At 34.8% G+C, this 12,398-nt stretch overlaps 1 protein-coding gene across 1 annotated transcript in view; it reads left to right on the top strand.

The window, feature by feature from the left end:
• Positions 1-10,213, top strand: part of scamp5 (secretory carrier membrane protein 5) — an 11,319-nt gene extending 1,106 nt beyond the window's left edge. The window contains exons 4-7 of the mRNA XM_015375388.1: positions 2,082-2,238; positions 3,661-3,762; positions 8,265-8,382; positions 9,987-10,213. Of these exons, the coding sequence (XP_015230874.1) occupies positions 2,082-2,238; positions 3,661-3,762; positions 8,265-8,382; positions 9,987-10,166 (557 nt within the window). The 3' untranslated portion in view covers positions 10,167-10,213. The remainder of the gene's footprint in view (positions 1-2,081; positions 2,239-3,660; positions 3,763-8,264; positions 8,383-9,986) is intronic.
• Positions 10,214-12,398: the final 2,185 nt, after the last annotated feature.

The raw sequence follows: 12,398 nt of genomic DNA, 5'->3' as shown, positions 1-12,398 counted from the left end.
TATATATATATATATATATATATATATATATATATATATATATGTATAAACCCTTGCTCACCCACCAGGGAGCTTGAGGGTTTTGCGCAGTATCTTTGCTTTTCCTAGAACTGCACTTTTCTGGACCAAGATATCTGATGTATTTCCAGAGATCCGCTGTACCCTCTCCTCAGGTTTGCGGGTCACTGCCCCGAGTGCCTCAGCGACCACGGGTACCACTGATATCTTGACCTTCCAGGTTATCTCCAGCTCTTCTCTGAGCCCCTGTAATTTCTTGAGTTTCTCATGTTCGTTTTTCCTGATGTTGCAGTCACTTACAGTACTATTGCTATGTCAACCACAATGGCTTTCCTCTGCTTTTAATCCACCACCACAATGTTTGGTTGCTTTGTCATTACCACGCTGTCCGTCTGTATGTGGAAGTCCCACAGGATCTTGGCTCAGTCATTCTCTACCATCTTTGGGGTGTTTCCCACTTTGAACTGGGGTTTCCAGCCCATACTTTGCATAGAGGTTTTTTGTACACTATGCCAGCCACCTGGTTATGGCGCTCCATGTAAGCTTTCCCTGCTAGCATCTTACACCCTGCAGCTTTGTGCTGAATTGTCTCAGGGGCCTCTTTTGCACAGTGTGCACCTGGGGTCCTGTCTGGTGTGGTAGCACTTTTAAAAATTTACAAAAAGCATTGTTACCACATGTATAATTTTCCTATACAACTTTGTGTTAATATATATATATATATATATATATATATATATATATATATATATATATATATATATATATATATACAATTTACAAAATTAGCAGTAAAACAAACATAATCTCTCAGAAAATCTCATCTGAAATATGATATATCTCCTAGTAATTCTTGTATAATAATAGGACATTCCTTTTTTGTATTGAGTTATGAAAAGAAATTGAATTTTGACAATGTTTAAACTTTTTATGTTGCAGCTTCAAAACAGTTTTACATATATCTAGATATATATGTTTTATTGATTCAGTTTAACAATTGCTAATTAGGAAATGGTAGTGGCAGCTCTATACTGGAATGCTTTACTTGACCATCAACATGAAATAGGTCAAAGCTGGTGGGGAATGAGGACTCATTTGGAGAATTGTTGTTATAGAGTGTAAAGGATTTGAGACTGGACTGGATCTTCAATTTGATGAAAGAGCACTTTAACTTTCAGGGAATATTCTAAGTCAGAACATTTGCCCAATGAATCTAACTGAGAGTCTGTGGCAGGATCTAAAAATATCACAACTTCTCTCCATCTAAACTGGCTTCGATGTAACTTAGATAAAACAAAATATTACTCATAATAGAATTTGAAATGCTGAAAATAAATGCTTCTTCATCTTTAATTCTTTATCATTTAACAAATAACTATCCTTTCAGGTTCATATTACATGTATGCACTGCTTTGTGTTGCCACATACATTTAAATACATTAAGGTATGTGGTTGGATGAAAATATAATGATAAAAATACTTTGGCAAGACACTTCATATGTCTTCCACTGTAAAATAACTTTTCAAGTCATATTTTTTTCTTTCTTCCTGCAGGTGTCTTTTTAAAATAAATGCTAAACAGAAGGTATTTGATTTGTGATTGAAGCTATTCACTTTTTTCTGTGAGTCTTTTAATCAGTTGTATGCAAAAGTACATTACCTTAGTAATATACCTTTTCTTTCCCACACTTTTATTTTTCTGTTTTTTTCAAATTTTTTTACACTTGCTTTTTTTATTTCATTTTAATTATGTATTTTTTTTCTTTCTTCTTTGAACAGTACATTATTTTATTGGTTTTTCCTATAATCTTTATTTTCCAATCAGACAGTTTTAAAGCTGTTTGCCTTTACTTGAAATAAAGGCAGCGTAACAAAAAAGTATAGATTATAAAGCTTAACACTAAATCTGCTTTTAACTCCTTTTCAGTTGGTGAAGACTATCCTCTCATCACTTTTATTATTGTTTTTAAGCTCTTTTCTGCATGTGCATGTGAATAAAGAAAATATAAGCCTTTGTTTGTGTTTTGTCCCAAAGACTAAAACATGTCTGCAATGTTTTACAGTGAACAGCGCAACCCTTGCAGTAAATTTTATTGCTTGCTTTGCTTGGATGTTTGGTGGCGGTGGAGTCACCAACTTTGGATTGTCCATTATTTGGCTCCTAATGTTTACTCCTTGCTCCTACGTGTGTTGGTTCAGGCCCATCTACAAGGCATTCAAGTAAGTTAAATACTGAATCTCTAACATTATTCTTGTTGGATTTTATAAACTTGTCATGGTTTGCAATATTATTCTGAAAATGTTTAATTTTCAGTTGTAAATTAGTGAATATGTGTACATTTTTCAAGATAAAGAGGAATCTTGGTTTAACAAGCATGCGTGTAATTTGATTTCAAACCAAACATCTTTATATGACGAAGGACCTTTTCTTCTAAAAACACATTACCTGATTATGAAAAAGTGTATTGTTGTTTACAGTTTGCCAATAATGGACTCCATGCATCAACAACTTTAATGGAAAACCAGTTTTGATCTCATTTGAAACATCCGCTTGTCAGAATGTATATTAAATAAATGTGCATGTTAACACAAGATGAAGTTTAAATCAACCGAAAAAGGTGCCTTAAAGGCCTTTCAAACAAATTACATATTGCCCAATCCAGAGTTATTGGCACCTGTCAAATTGGTCTTTTATTAAGATTTTTTTAAGATTACAACTTAAAAAAAAGAAAAAAGAAATTTTCAGTTCAACCCATGCAAAGATTTTGTGTGTTTATAATAAAACCAGCATATTATTTTTAAATTTTTATTAAAGAGATGTAACTGAGGATTTTTTTTTCATATCTATTTTTCTTTACATGGGTTTGCATGGATTTTTCAATAGGCAGACAAAGATTTCCTGAATATGAAAATGTTGTGACACAGAAGACCAGTGATCTTAGACAGTTATAATGTACTTATAGATAAACAACATTCCATCTTACTGAGGTTAATATTTATTGATCTTCCTTAGACAAATACTTTAGATATGGGCTCAAAACTTGCCATTACCAGCTGATCAATTGCATCTATTCAATTCAGTTCAATTCAATTCAGTTTATTTCTATAGTGCCATTTCACAACACAAGGCACTTTACAGTTCACCAGATCAGTCAGTCAGATTGATTCAAAGTTTTTATCTAAGGAAAACCAGTTAACTGCATCGACTCATTGACTCGAAAGCAATCCCTCACACTAAGCATGCTTGTAGCAACAGTGGAGAGGAAAAACTCCCCTTTAACAAGAAGAAACCTCCAGCAGAACAAGACTTAGTGTGAGCGGCCATTTGCTGAAGCCAACTGGGGTTCAGGGAGACAGAAGTAGACATACAGTAAGACTAGGCGCTAAAAGCACACAGGTTAGTTGAGCTAGCATAAACACTAAAGATTAAGCTGTTGTAGGTTAAGAAAAGGATCTTATGTTAGATTATGCTACTGTAGTAAATTATGATTTTATTTTTAAGTATTTTTACGCAACTACAGAAGTTGTTTACTTTAAATGTCAATGTACAAAATCCATATAGATTGGTAAAAAAAAAAAAAAAACTAATTGAAAAAAAGTATGATTTAATTATTAATATCTTTTTTTTTGTATCTCTAATAGGTCTGACAGCTCCTTCAACTTCATGCTGTTTTTTTTTGTCTTCATGGCCCAAGTTGGAATCAGCATCATCCAGAGTATCGGCATCCCAGGATGGGGAGTATGGTAAGAGTTACAGAAATTTATTTTAGTTTACACTTTAACTGTGTTTATTAAACTTTATTTTCTGTGTTTTCTTATACACAAGCTTGCTTGTGCCATTTCTTAGGAAACTTTTACCTTTAAGGAAACGCTTAAGCTTAGCTGAAAACAAATATTTCAGTATAAGAAATACCTTCTGCCGTAATACAACTGTACCAACAGGATATAGTAGGAAGTTAATACAGATAAAGTTCAATTAAATACCTTATCCAAGGAGTAAAAGAACAACAAAAATTTGAAATACCAATAAATAAGAGAGAGCAATAAACACAATACAGGAAATGAAACACCAAATCAAGCTGGTGAAAGGGGAAAAAAAGAAAAAAAAGGACAAGAAGGACATGGGAAATTAGAGTCCAAAAGCAAGGAAGCATTTATACTCCTTGGGCCGGATCTATCAAAGGTTTGCGTGTATAAAAACGTGTGCTATTTCACTGCGCACGCTAAAAAATGTACAAACTGATCTATCAACAGCGTGCTAAAAGGATTTGGTCTTTAAAATGTGCTAAATAGCGCCTCTTATCCATTTAGTACTTTTTCTGCTATGAATATGCAATATGGGGCGTTTACAAGCAAAAGTGCGTCTTGTGGGAGGAGAACATGTAAATATATTAATTTAGCACTCGCAAAGTGATTTATCAAACCTGAAAGCAATTTTGCTAACGGTATCTGACTCTATATTTAACACGTTTCAAAAGAAGGTGCAAATGGTCTGTATGCGTAATTGCGCACACATGGCAGCGGTTATTGTCGCAAGAAGGAGACATGGAAATGAAGCAAAGAGACGCAGAGAACGCATTTTTTCACTCCGTGTGAATATTTTTGGAATGAAGGAGGAAACGATCATCAAAACATATCGTTTATCCAGCATTGCCATTTTGGAGCTGCAATTCCAGTGATTTGCTCCTCACAGAGCGTCAGCTGTACTTGTTCTTCAATGCTGTTCAGAGGCATCTTATCTACTGTGCCCCCTCCTGTTTTGTTCGCAGATGTTTTGTTATATGCCAGTTTTTCTTTGGTTCGCCTTCTAATATCCTGGTATCTTCTTTTTACTTCATCCACTGTTCGCAAGGTTTCACCAACAGCGTTTACTTTATTACAGATTTGTTCACATATAGCGTTCCTCTGTGTGACAGTCACACTTCTTTGCTGTAGCTCACTTAAATGTTTGTTGGATTCATCCACCAACACCTCCATTTCCATGGGGTCGAATTTCCTTTTGCGCTTTCTGCTGTCCAAACTCGCCATGCCGCAAACCACAAAACGCGCAAAACCATCATTTAAATAGGGCGTCTCCAACAGTTTTGCACCTGCCACCAGTTACGCAATCGCTCTTGTTAAATCACCCGCAAACCATGGTTCAGCCCCTCGCGCAAAATTCCAGTTTGCGAGCGCAAATTACTGCACGCAAAATTGGATCTTGATAAATCCGGCCCCTTGTATTTTATATTTAAGATACATTTTATGTTTAAAATTACAACCAAAAACTTTGATCAATTTAGATTTTCTACGATAAACCAACAAAACCTGGAGGATTATTTAAAGTGTCAGGAAAAATTATACACATTTTTTATTTTTTTTTTTTATACATTAACATGGAAACATGTTTTGTGAAAAAAAAGCTGTGTGCGTAGTATTGTGTTATTTAGCCTTCTTGGGTTTTTGCTCTGTAACACATGTTTTGTTGAGATTAAAGCTACTAAATTTTTTAGGCTCCATTCTAATGAAAATTTGCTCATATAGGAGCTGATTTTTTTTCTCATTGTATGTTGAAAATTAATTCATAGTTATTAGAATTGATGAACATCTACAAAAACCTGTATTAGAGTCTTTAAATGGCTGCATTATTTGGTATAGATCTGGACCTTGAATTTGAAAACAGAAATAGGGTTTAAGGGTAAACCTCCACTCCAGTCTTTAGTCTTCTGCAGCCTTTAAAGGAAAAGTCCGGTCAGCAAGGAATGATTAATGGATCATTACTTATACCTAAAACTAATATGCATGCTGATTTAATGAATTTAGTGCTAATCAGTAAAAAAATAAAAATAAAATAAAAAATTTTCGTTGTAATCGCTGAGTCTGGGAGCGGCCATTTTTGCCCAAATATAGTAACACCTCACTCCTGACATCTTCCAGCAGTGACGTCACGGTGCGGTAAGCCTAGCTCCATTCTCCCCGCTTTACAAGCAAAATCAATGGAAACTACTAGACCCATCTGCAATCAACAACAATTATTGAATATTTCCAGAGGACTTCACCATTGAAATTCACCAGAGCTATAGTTAAACTGACAATGCCCACGTGCATGGCAGCTGGATGTTGAAATACATTGGGTAAAAGTGAAACAAATTAGTTATTTCATCTTTCCGATTCATGATCTCCACGAACGGGTTCATTGTTGGATTGCCAACTTGAAGAGGGAGGATTTGCTATTGAACTTCTGGCCAGAGAAAAAACACATCACATGTAGCCAACATTTGGAAAAAGAATGTTTTTAAGATGAACTGGATAATAGCGCGTTGTGTCAAACACATGATACAGCACTGGGACTTGATCAACAGCCGATACCGCACTGTAACATCACAAACCAGTAGGTGGCAGTAGTGCTCTTTTCCAAACATGGATGCCTCCGGTATAGCACATTCAGATGAAAATGACTCTTAATTAAAAACACTTATCATTTATTGAACAGTATGTAATAATTTCATATATAAAGTACTTTCAGAAGTTTGTATTCTGAATTTGACCGGACTTTTCCTTTAACACGTTTTCTTTCAGGACTACTCTCTATTTAGCTCAATCCATTTTCTCCGACCAAGTTGATGTAAAGCACATTCAGTATGATGCTGCCATTTCCATATGTCCCTGTGAGGATAGTGTATCCATTTATCTACTCCTGCTTATTCCGTCAGGGATTCTGTGGGGCCGGTGCCTCTCTGGCAGTCTTGACGGGTCACTAGTCTGTAGCAGGGGATTGTTTATTTTATTTTAATCTCAGACCAACATGAGCCAAAAGCTTTCCTTTTCCCCTACAATGTTTGTACTAAACTGGGACAAGATCTCTTGACCATCTTTCAACTAAGTCTTTTTTCTAGTCACTCTGCATTAAGGATGAATTAGTAGTTGTTCTGTTAATAGATTCTCCTGCTTTAGACTTTTAGCCTTTCACCAGAGTTACTATGGGACTCTTGCCTGCTTCTCTGATTAATGTTTTAATACTTTAAAACTTATTTTCTAACAGTTTAGGTGCACAGCCAATCCTTTAGAAGGTAACTGGTCTTCCATACCCTTCAGTTTTAGACGGCGGATTAAATTGTGCTGTTCAAAGTTTAGACATGGGCTCTTACTCTATTATTAACTTTTCTACAGCACTATTCCTGATCCATCAGCTGTGTTCCTTAGTCCTCATGATGTCGTTTGTTCACTATTTTTTTCCCCAAACAAATCTCAGAGGCCTTTTACAAAAGGGATGGATTTATACAGAGACTAAATGCACACAGGTGGTTTCTGTTCTCTAGCTGGATTATTTCTGAAGGCAGTTTGTTCTACTTAATCTTACTTAGAGGTAGCAGAGTATGTAATTCAACCAGAAAATAATATAACAGATTCCAGATTTCAATTGGCAAAACATTTTGAAAACTATGTATTAATTTCTATTGACTTGGCTATCATTCATTATGTTGGTATAACAAAAAATATTCCCAGAAATGAATTTTAAGATACAACTAAAGATTAAAAAATTTAGTTGTAACAGCAAAAAAAAAAAAAAAAGAAAAAAAAAATGGATTCCCTTAAAAAGGAAATGTTCCAGTAGACAAGGTTAAAACATAAAACAACTTTAAGTAAACAATGTAGGTTGTCTACATGGATAAAACATTAAACTAATTCTCATGGTTAGAATGACAAAGAACTAAAACAAATCATGATATCTCTTAATAAAGTACAATAAAATACATCCAATCCAAAAAGAAAAAAGGTCATTTATTGAGTTTTTGTAATATTCAGTGCTTAAGAAACCTTAAAATGCCACCTAAATTCAATACAGTGTTTTTCCTGCTGCTTCTAATAAAAATGACGACGTCAAACTCTCAGATATTGGTTTTATATAACATTTATGTTAGTCCTTATATTACATTTTAAGAGGCCAATAAAATAATCTAGCAAATGTCACAGGACTCCAGCTGATGATAAGAAATGAATGTTATGACACCCACCATAAAATCTGTAAATGTCACCATGTGCATCGGAATGCTCTCATCCATCAAATGTTAAATTTTTATATCAATATACTTAAATCCATCAATATTACTGCATTTAGTAGCCAGATGTTCAGTTTTTTTTTTTCGTTTTTTAGTTGAAAGAGCGCTACTCCTTCCATTAACAATAGTTCCTTTTGTTTTTTTAAATCCTCTGTATTTAGAGCTGATATTTGAAAATTTTTTAACAGTCATATATTTGTTTTACAGCGGCTGGTTGGCGACAATCTCCTTCTTCAGCTATAACATTTTCATTGCATTAATCATGCTGATCCCTACAATCATGTTCACTGCTGTGGCCTCGCTGTCCTTCATTGCGCTCACCAAGGTAAAAGTTTCACAAGTTCATCTCTTTGTAGAGCCACATAAGGTGAAAATTTATAGAGTTTAGGTATATATGTCTAATAAGAATAAAGAAAACCAATAATGTATTTACATAACTTGTCCAGACAACCAGTTAAACTACCATCAATACATCCACCTATGTCTATACCAGTCTCCTTTGGTCAGTGCTATCTAGCAGCCGCCTTAGCAGCAAATGTTTGGTAGTATGTCTTTATCAGCTTTGACAGCCTTCAGTTGGATTTGATTGCTTTGTTTTATTTTTGGAAACATATTAGCAGATAAAATCAGACTGGAGGGAAACAATACAATAGCAGCCATTCAAAATGGCCCTTCCCAGTCAAACGCCAGCCGAATGGCAGCCCACTTCCCTGCAACCCCCAGCAAAATACTCTCTAAATTCCAGCCACTGGAGTGACCCCCTCTTGCATATTTTCTTTTACTCCACCCTTTCACTGAAGTGCAGGGTCTAACCAGGAGATGATGCTTCTCTTTAGATGTTAATGTCCACAAATCATGACGGAAAGAATAAGTGAAGACATTTTAAATGGCTACTACTGTAGATGACGATCATTGTTCAATTTTTTTGCCACAGTTTCTAAATGTTCCCACTTTCCAGCCCACCAACACCAAGCCCCCTAATAAGATTTTTTGGAAAATTTTACTGAAGTTGGAGTCTTTCTGTTGGGTGTGTGTTTCAGCCTTTTTATATGTAAAGAGTATTCTTTCCCCATTCTTCTTTGTTTAACTCCATCTGATTGGATCCACTTCAAATGCTACATTTTAGTGACCTATATGCAGAGCACCTTTCCTTTACATATTGGGTGTGTCCTCTGCATATTTTATAGCTAATACATGCATAAAAAAGGTTATTTTACCCAGAAAACATATCTTTTTTTCATGCTGAGAGCACTTCCCTTAACTTGCTCTAATTCTCCACTGCTTTTCTGGTCCTATAGCCATCCAAAAACAACACCTCTGCTGAATTTTTTTACAATAGCTTTCATCTTTTCACAATTTTCTAAAGATGGAGATTTGAGGAAGTCATGACCGATACTTTTCCTGTTAACAATCATATTGGAGCAATTCTCGCCCATAGCTTTACCACAGGCCTTTCTGGTCTCTAATCAGTGCTCCCCTTTCCTGTCCTTCTTTACCATAGCTTTTCATTTTCAGTTTTCTCTCTTAGCTGTGTGAAAAACTGTGATATTGTTTTATAAAATATCTCTACTTCATACATTATTATCCCTGAACTTTGTGCTGTGTTGCTTGGTTATACTGATGCTGTTTGTTCACAGATATTCTAACAATATAGAAGGCTTAATACAAATGGATCTCAGAGCATTTTCAGATTTTTGCTTGTAAGAGCATTTCAAAAGTATGAATCATTTTTCTTTGACAACTCAGGTACCCATAAACTTGGATAATTTATCCGCTAAAAATCTGGTGAAATATGTCGTACTCTGTGCAAATATCTGAAATATGAAAAATTGAGAAAATGCTCAAGAGGTTTAAGTACTTTTGGAAAGGACGTGTATCTTTCATGAGAAAATCTTTCATTATTAAGTTGTTATCCTACCTTGCCCACAGATCCATAATTTCTATCGTGGTACTGGGGCCAGCATGTCCAAAGCTCAGGAAGAGTGGGCTACAGGAGCGTGGAAGAACCCTCATGTCCAGGAAGCAGCCCAGCAGGCCGCCATGGGGGCTGCTACTGGAGCCATGCAAGATCAGTTCTCCAGCCCACAGTACAACCAAAACCAGATGTAACATCATCAAGATAGGAGACGTCAGAGATTCAATGCTAAAATTTAACATCAGACCTCAAAACAATTTTGGGTATCTGTTTTTTTTTTTATTTTATTTTTTACAAACTGCATTGAAAGTCATTCCGATTTCTTGAACGACCTTCAATGCAAGTATTTTTTAATTGAAATTGAGCAAAAATATGTACATTTTTCTCTTTTAAATAGGTGAATATAAGAGTAACTGTAATAGCTTAAGAATTGTGTTCTTATTTATAAACCTTTATTTATGGAGATTCATATGAACAAATCTAAAAAAAAAAGGGTCTATTTCATATATATTTTTATGTTAAGATGTCAGTATTGTTGAGGAACAACTTGCTTGATGAATAGTTTTTGGATGATATAGTAGTATAGAAGTGATAAAGTTTATGTTTTATTCAAACTTAAATATGAAATGGATGTTTTAAATGTTGTTTGAAAGATGATGCAACCTCAGACTTGAAAAAAAATTGAATTATCTTTATCAATAATTTTAATATGAAATGTAAATGTCTGTAATAAAATTAAATAAAAATGACTGTATAACATAAATACATCTTCTGACAATCTGAGCCCTTAGCTTCCTTATTGCTTCACTTTAGTGATTTTTTTTTTGTTTCATTTTCGCAAAGACATTAAAATACAAAGTCAGACTGGAGGGACAGAATACATGACCATCAATTTTCAAGTGTTGCTAGAAGTCAGTAAGTACCCCTTCAACCCCAAGGTCCACAAAACATTGGTACCAAATGTTCCATCTTTTCTATGTCTGCTTCTGTCTCCTTGTACCCCAGTCGGCTTCAGCAGATGGCCGCTTAAAATGAGTTTTTCCTCTCCACTGTTGCTACATGCATACCTGGTGTGAGGGATTGCTGAAGAGTCAATGGCAACATGCAAGCAAAAATTGTCTCCGCAAGCTCATCCAGGATGAGTTTGTGTTGCAAGTTAATGATTGGATTCAGTTAACTGGTTATCATGACCAATCTGACAGCTTTTTCTCTGTGAAGTGCCTTGAGACGACATATGATGTGAATTGGCGCTCTTTAAATAAACTTAAATCTTATTGAATTAAATTGAAATGTTTTGTGGTCTCCCCCTTGAAGTCAAGTCCATGGGAGTAAAGCATTGATATAAATTAATGATGCTAACCCCCCCCAAATAAACTGAAATATCCAGAAGAATGTATAGCAAGCAACATTTAACAAAGTGTTAGTGTAAATATGTATTTAGACCAGCATGGATAAGGGGAAATTCCTTACATTGCAAAAATGTGGAGCCTAATTCTTTAATAAAATGATAGAGGCTACTATTTGATTTTTTCATCTAGTAAAAAAAAGGTTTAATCATAGCATTGAAGAGGTACATTTACATATATGACTTTTTCTTCTACAGCTTATGTTACAGTTTTGTTCTTAACACCTTACAATATTTTAAGAATGCTGTTTTTGAGGAAATATATTGTGGCTAACAACAAAAAAAAAAAAAAAAAAAAAAAAAACAACCTTAAAATACATTTTTACTGTTTTGTTGTATGACCACACAGGGGCGCTATTGGATCTGGTATGAATTAAATACCCTCAGCCACCCTTACCCTGATTAACCCTTCTCAAATACAGGTCTAGAGTGCATTTATCTGTGTAATTCTGTCCAGTCAGTCATAGTGGGGTTCAAAACAGGAGGTTAAAAGTCTTACTTCAGCACAGAAAATAGCACATTTACTACTAGCGAGCTGTGGTAACCACCATTTATACAGTATTTGTAGCTTTGCTATTCATTGTTGTTTTAGTGTTTTGTCCAATTTGAACAAGATGTTCTTTTTGGGTCATTAAAATGTGATTTATTAGGTTTCCAAAACATTACATAAAGAAAATGATACTTGAGTCACATTTAAACAGTGTCATTATCCAAACTGAGAGGAGACAAAGCATTTACCTGTAGATGGCACTATATTCCCATAATCCTTGTCCAGTATTCCCGACAGACTAACCAATAGAGGCACTAGATGCCTCTTGTTTTTTGAAAATTAAAACTGTTTAAGAACACATGGATTTTGAGGTACTTAGTGTGACTGTTTCCTTTTGCCGACTGTAAAAGTTATATTGACATGTTTCAAAGAGTTTATCTTTTGACACCTTATACACAGGAGTCCATCAAATAATGTGTTAGAAATCCACTCTAAATAGATTAATCTGAGTTTTTCTCCCATGTACAGAGC

This window comes from Cyprinodon variegatus, unplaced genomic scaffold, assembly GCF_000732505.1.
Source record: "Cyprinodon variegatus isolate N-32 unplaced genomic scaffold, C_variegatus-1.0 Scaffold118, whole genome shotgun sequence".
Taxonomy (NCBI): domain Eukaryota; kingdom Metazoa; phylum Chordata; class Actinopteri; order Cyprinodontiformes; family Cyprinodontidae; genus Cyprinodon; species Cyprinodon variegatus.
Note: the sequence above shows the minus strand (reverse complement) of the source record. Positions and strands in the feature narration are given on the sequence as shown.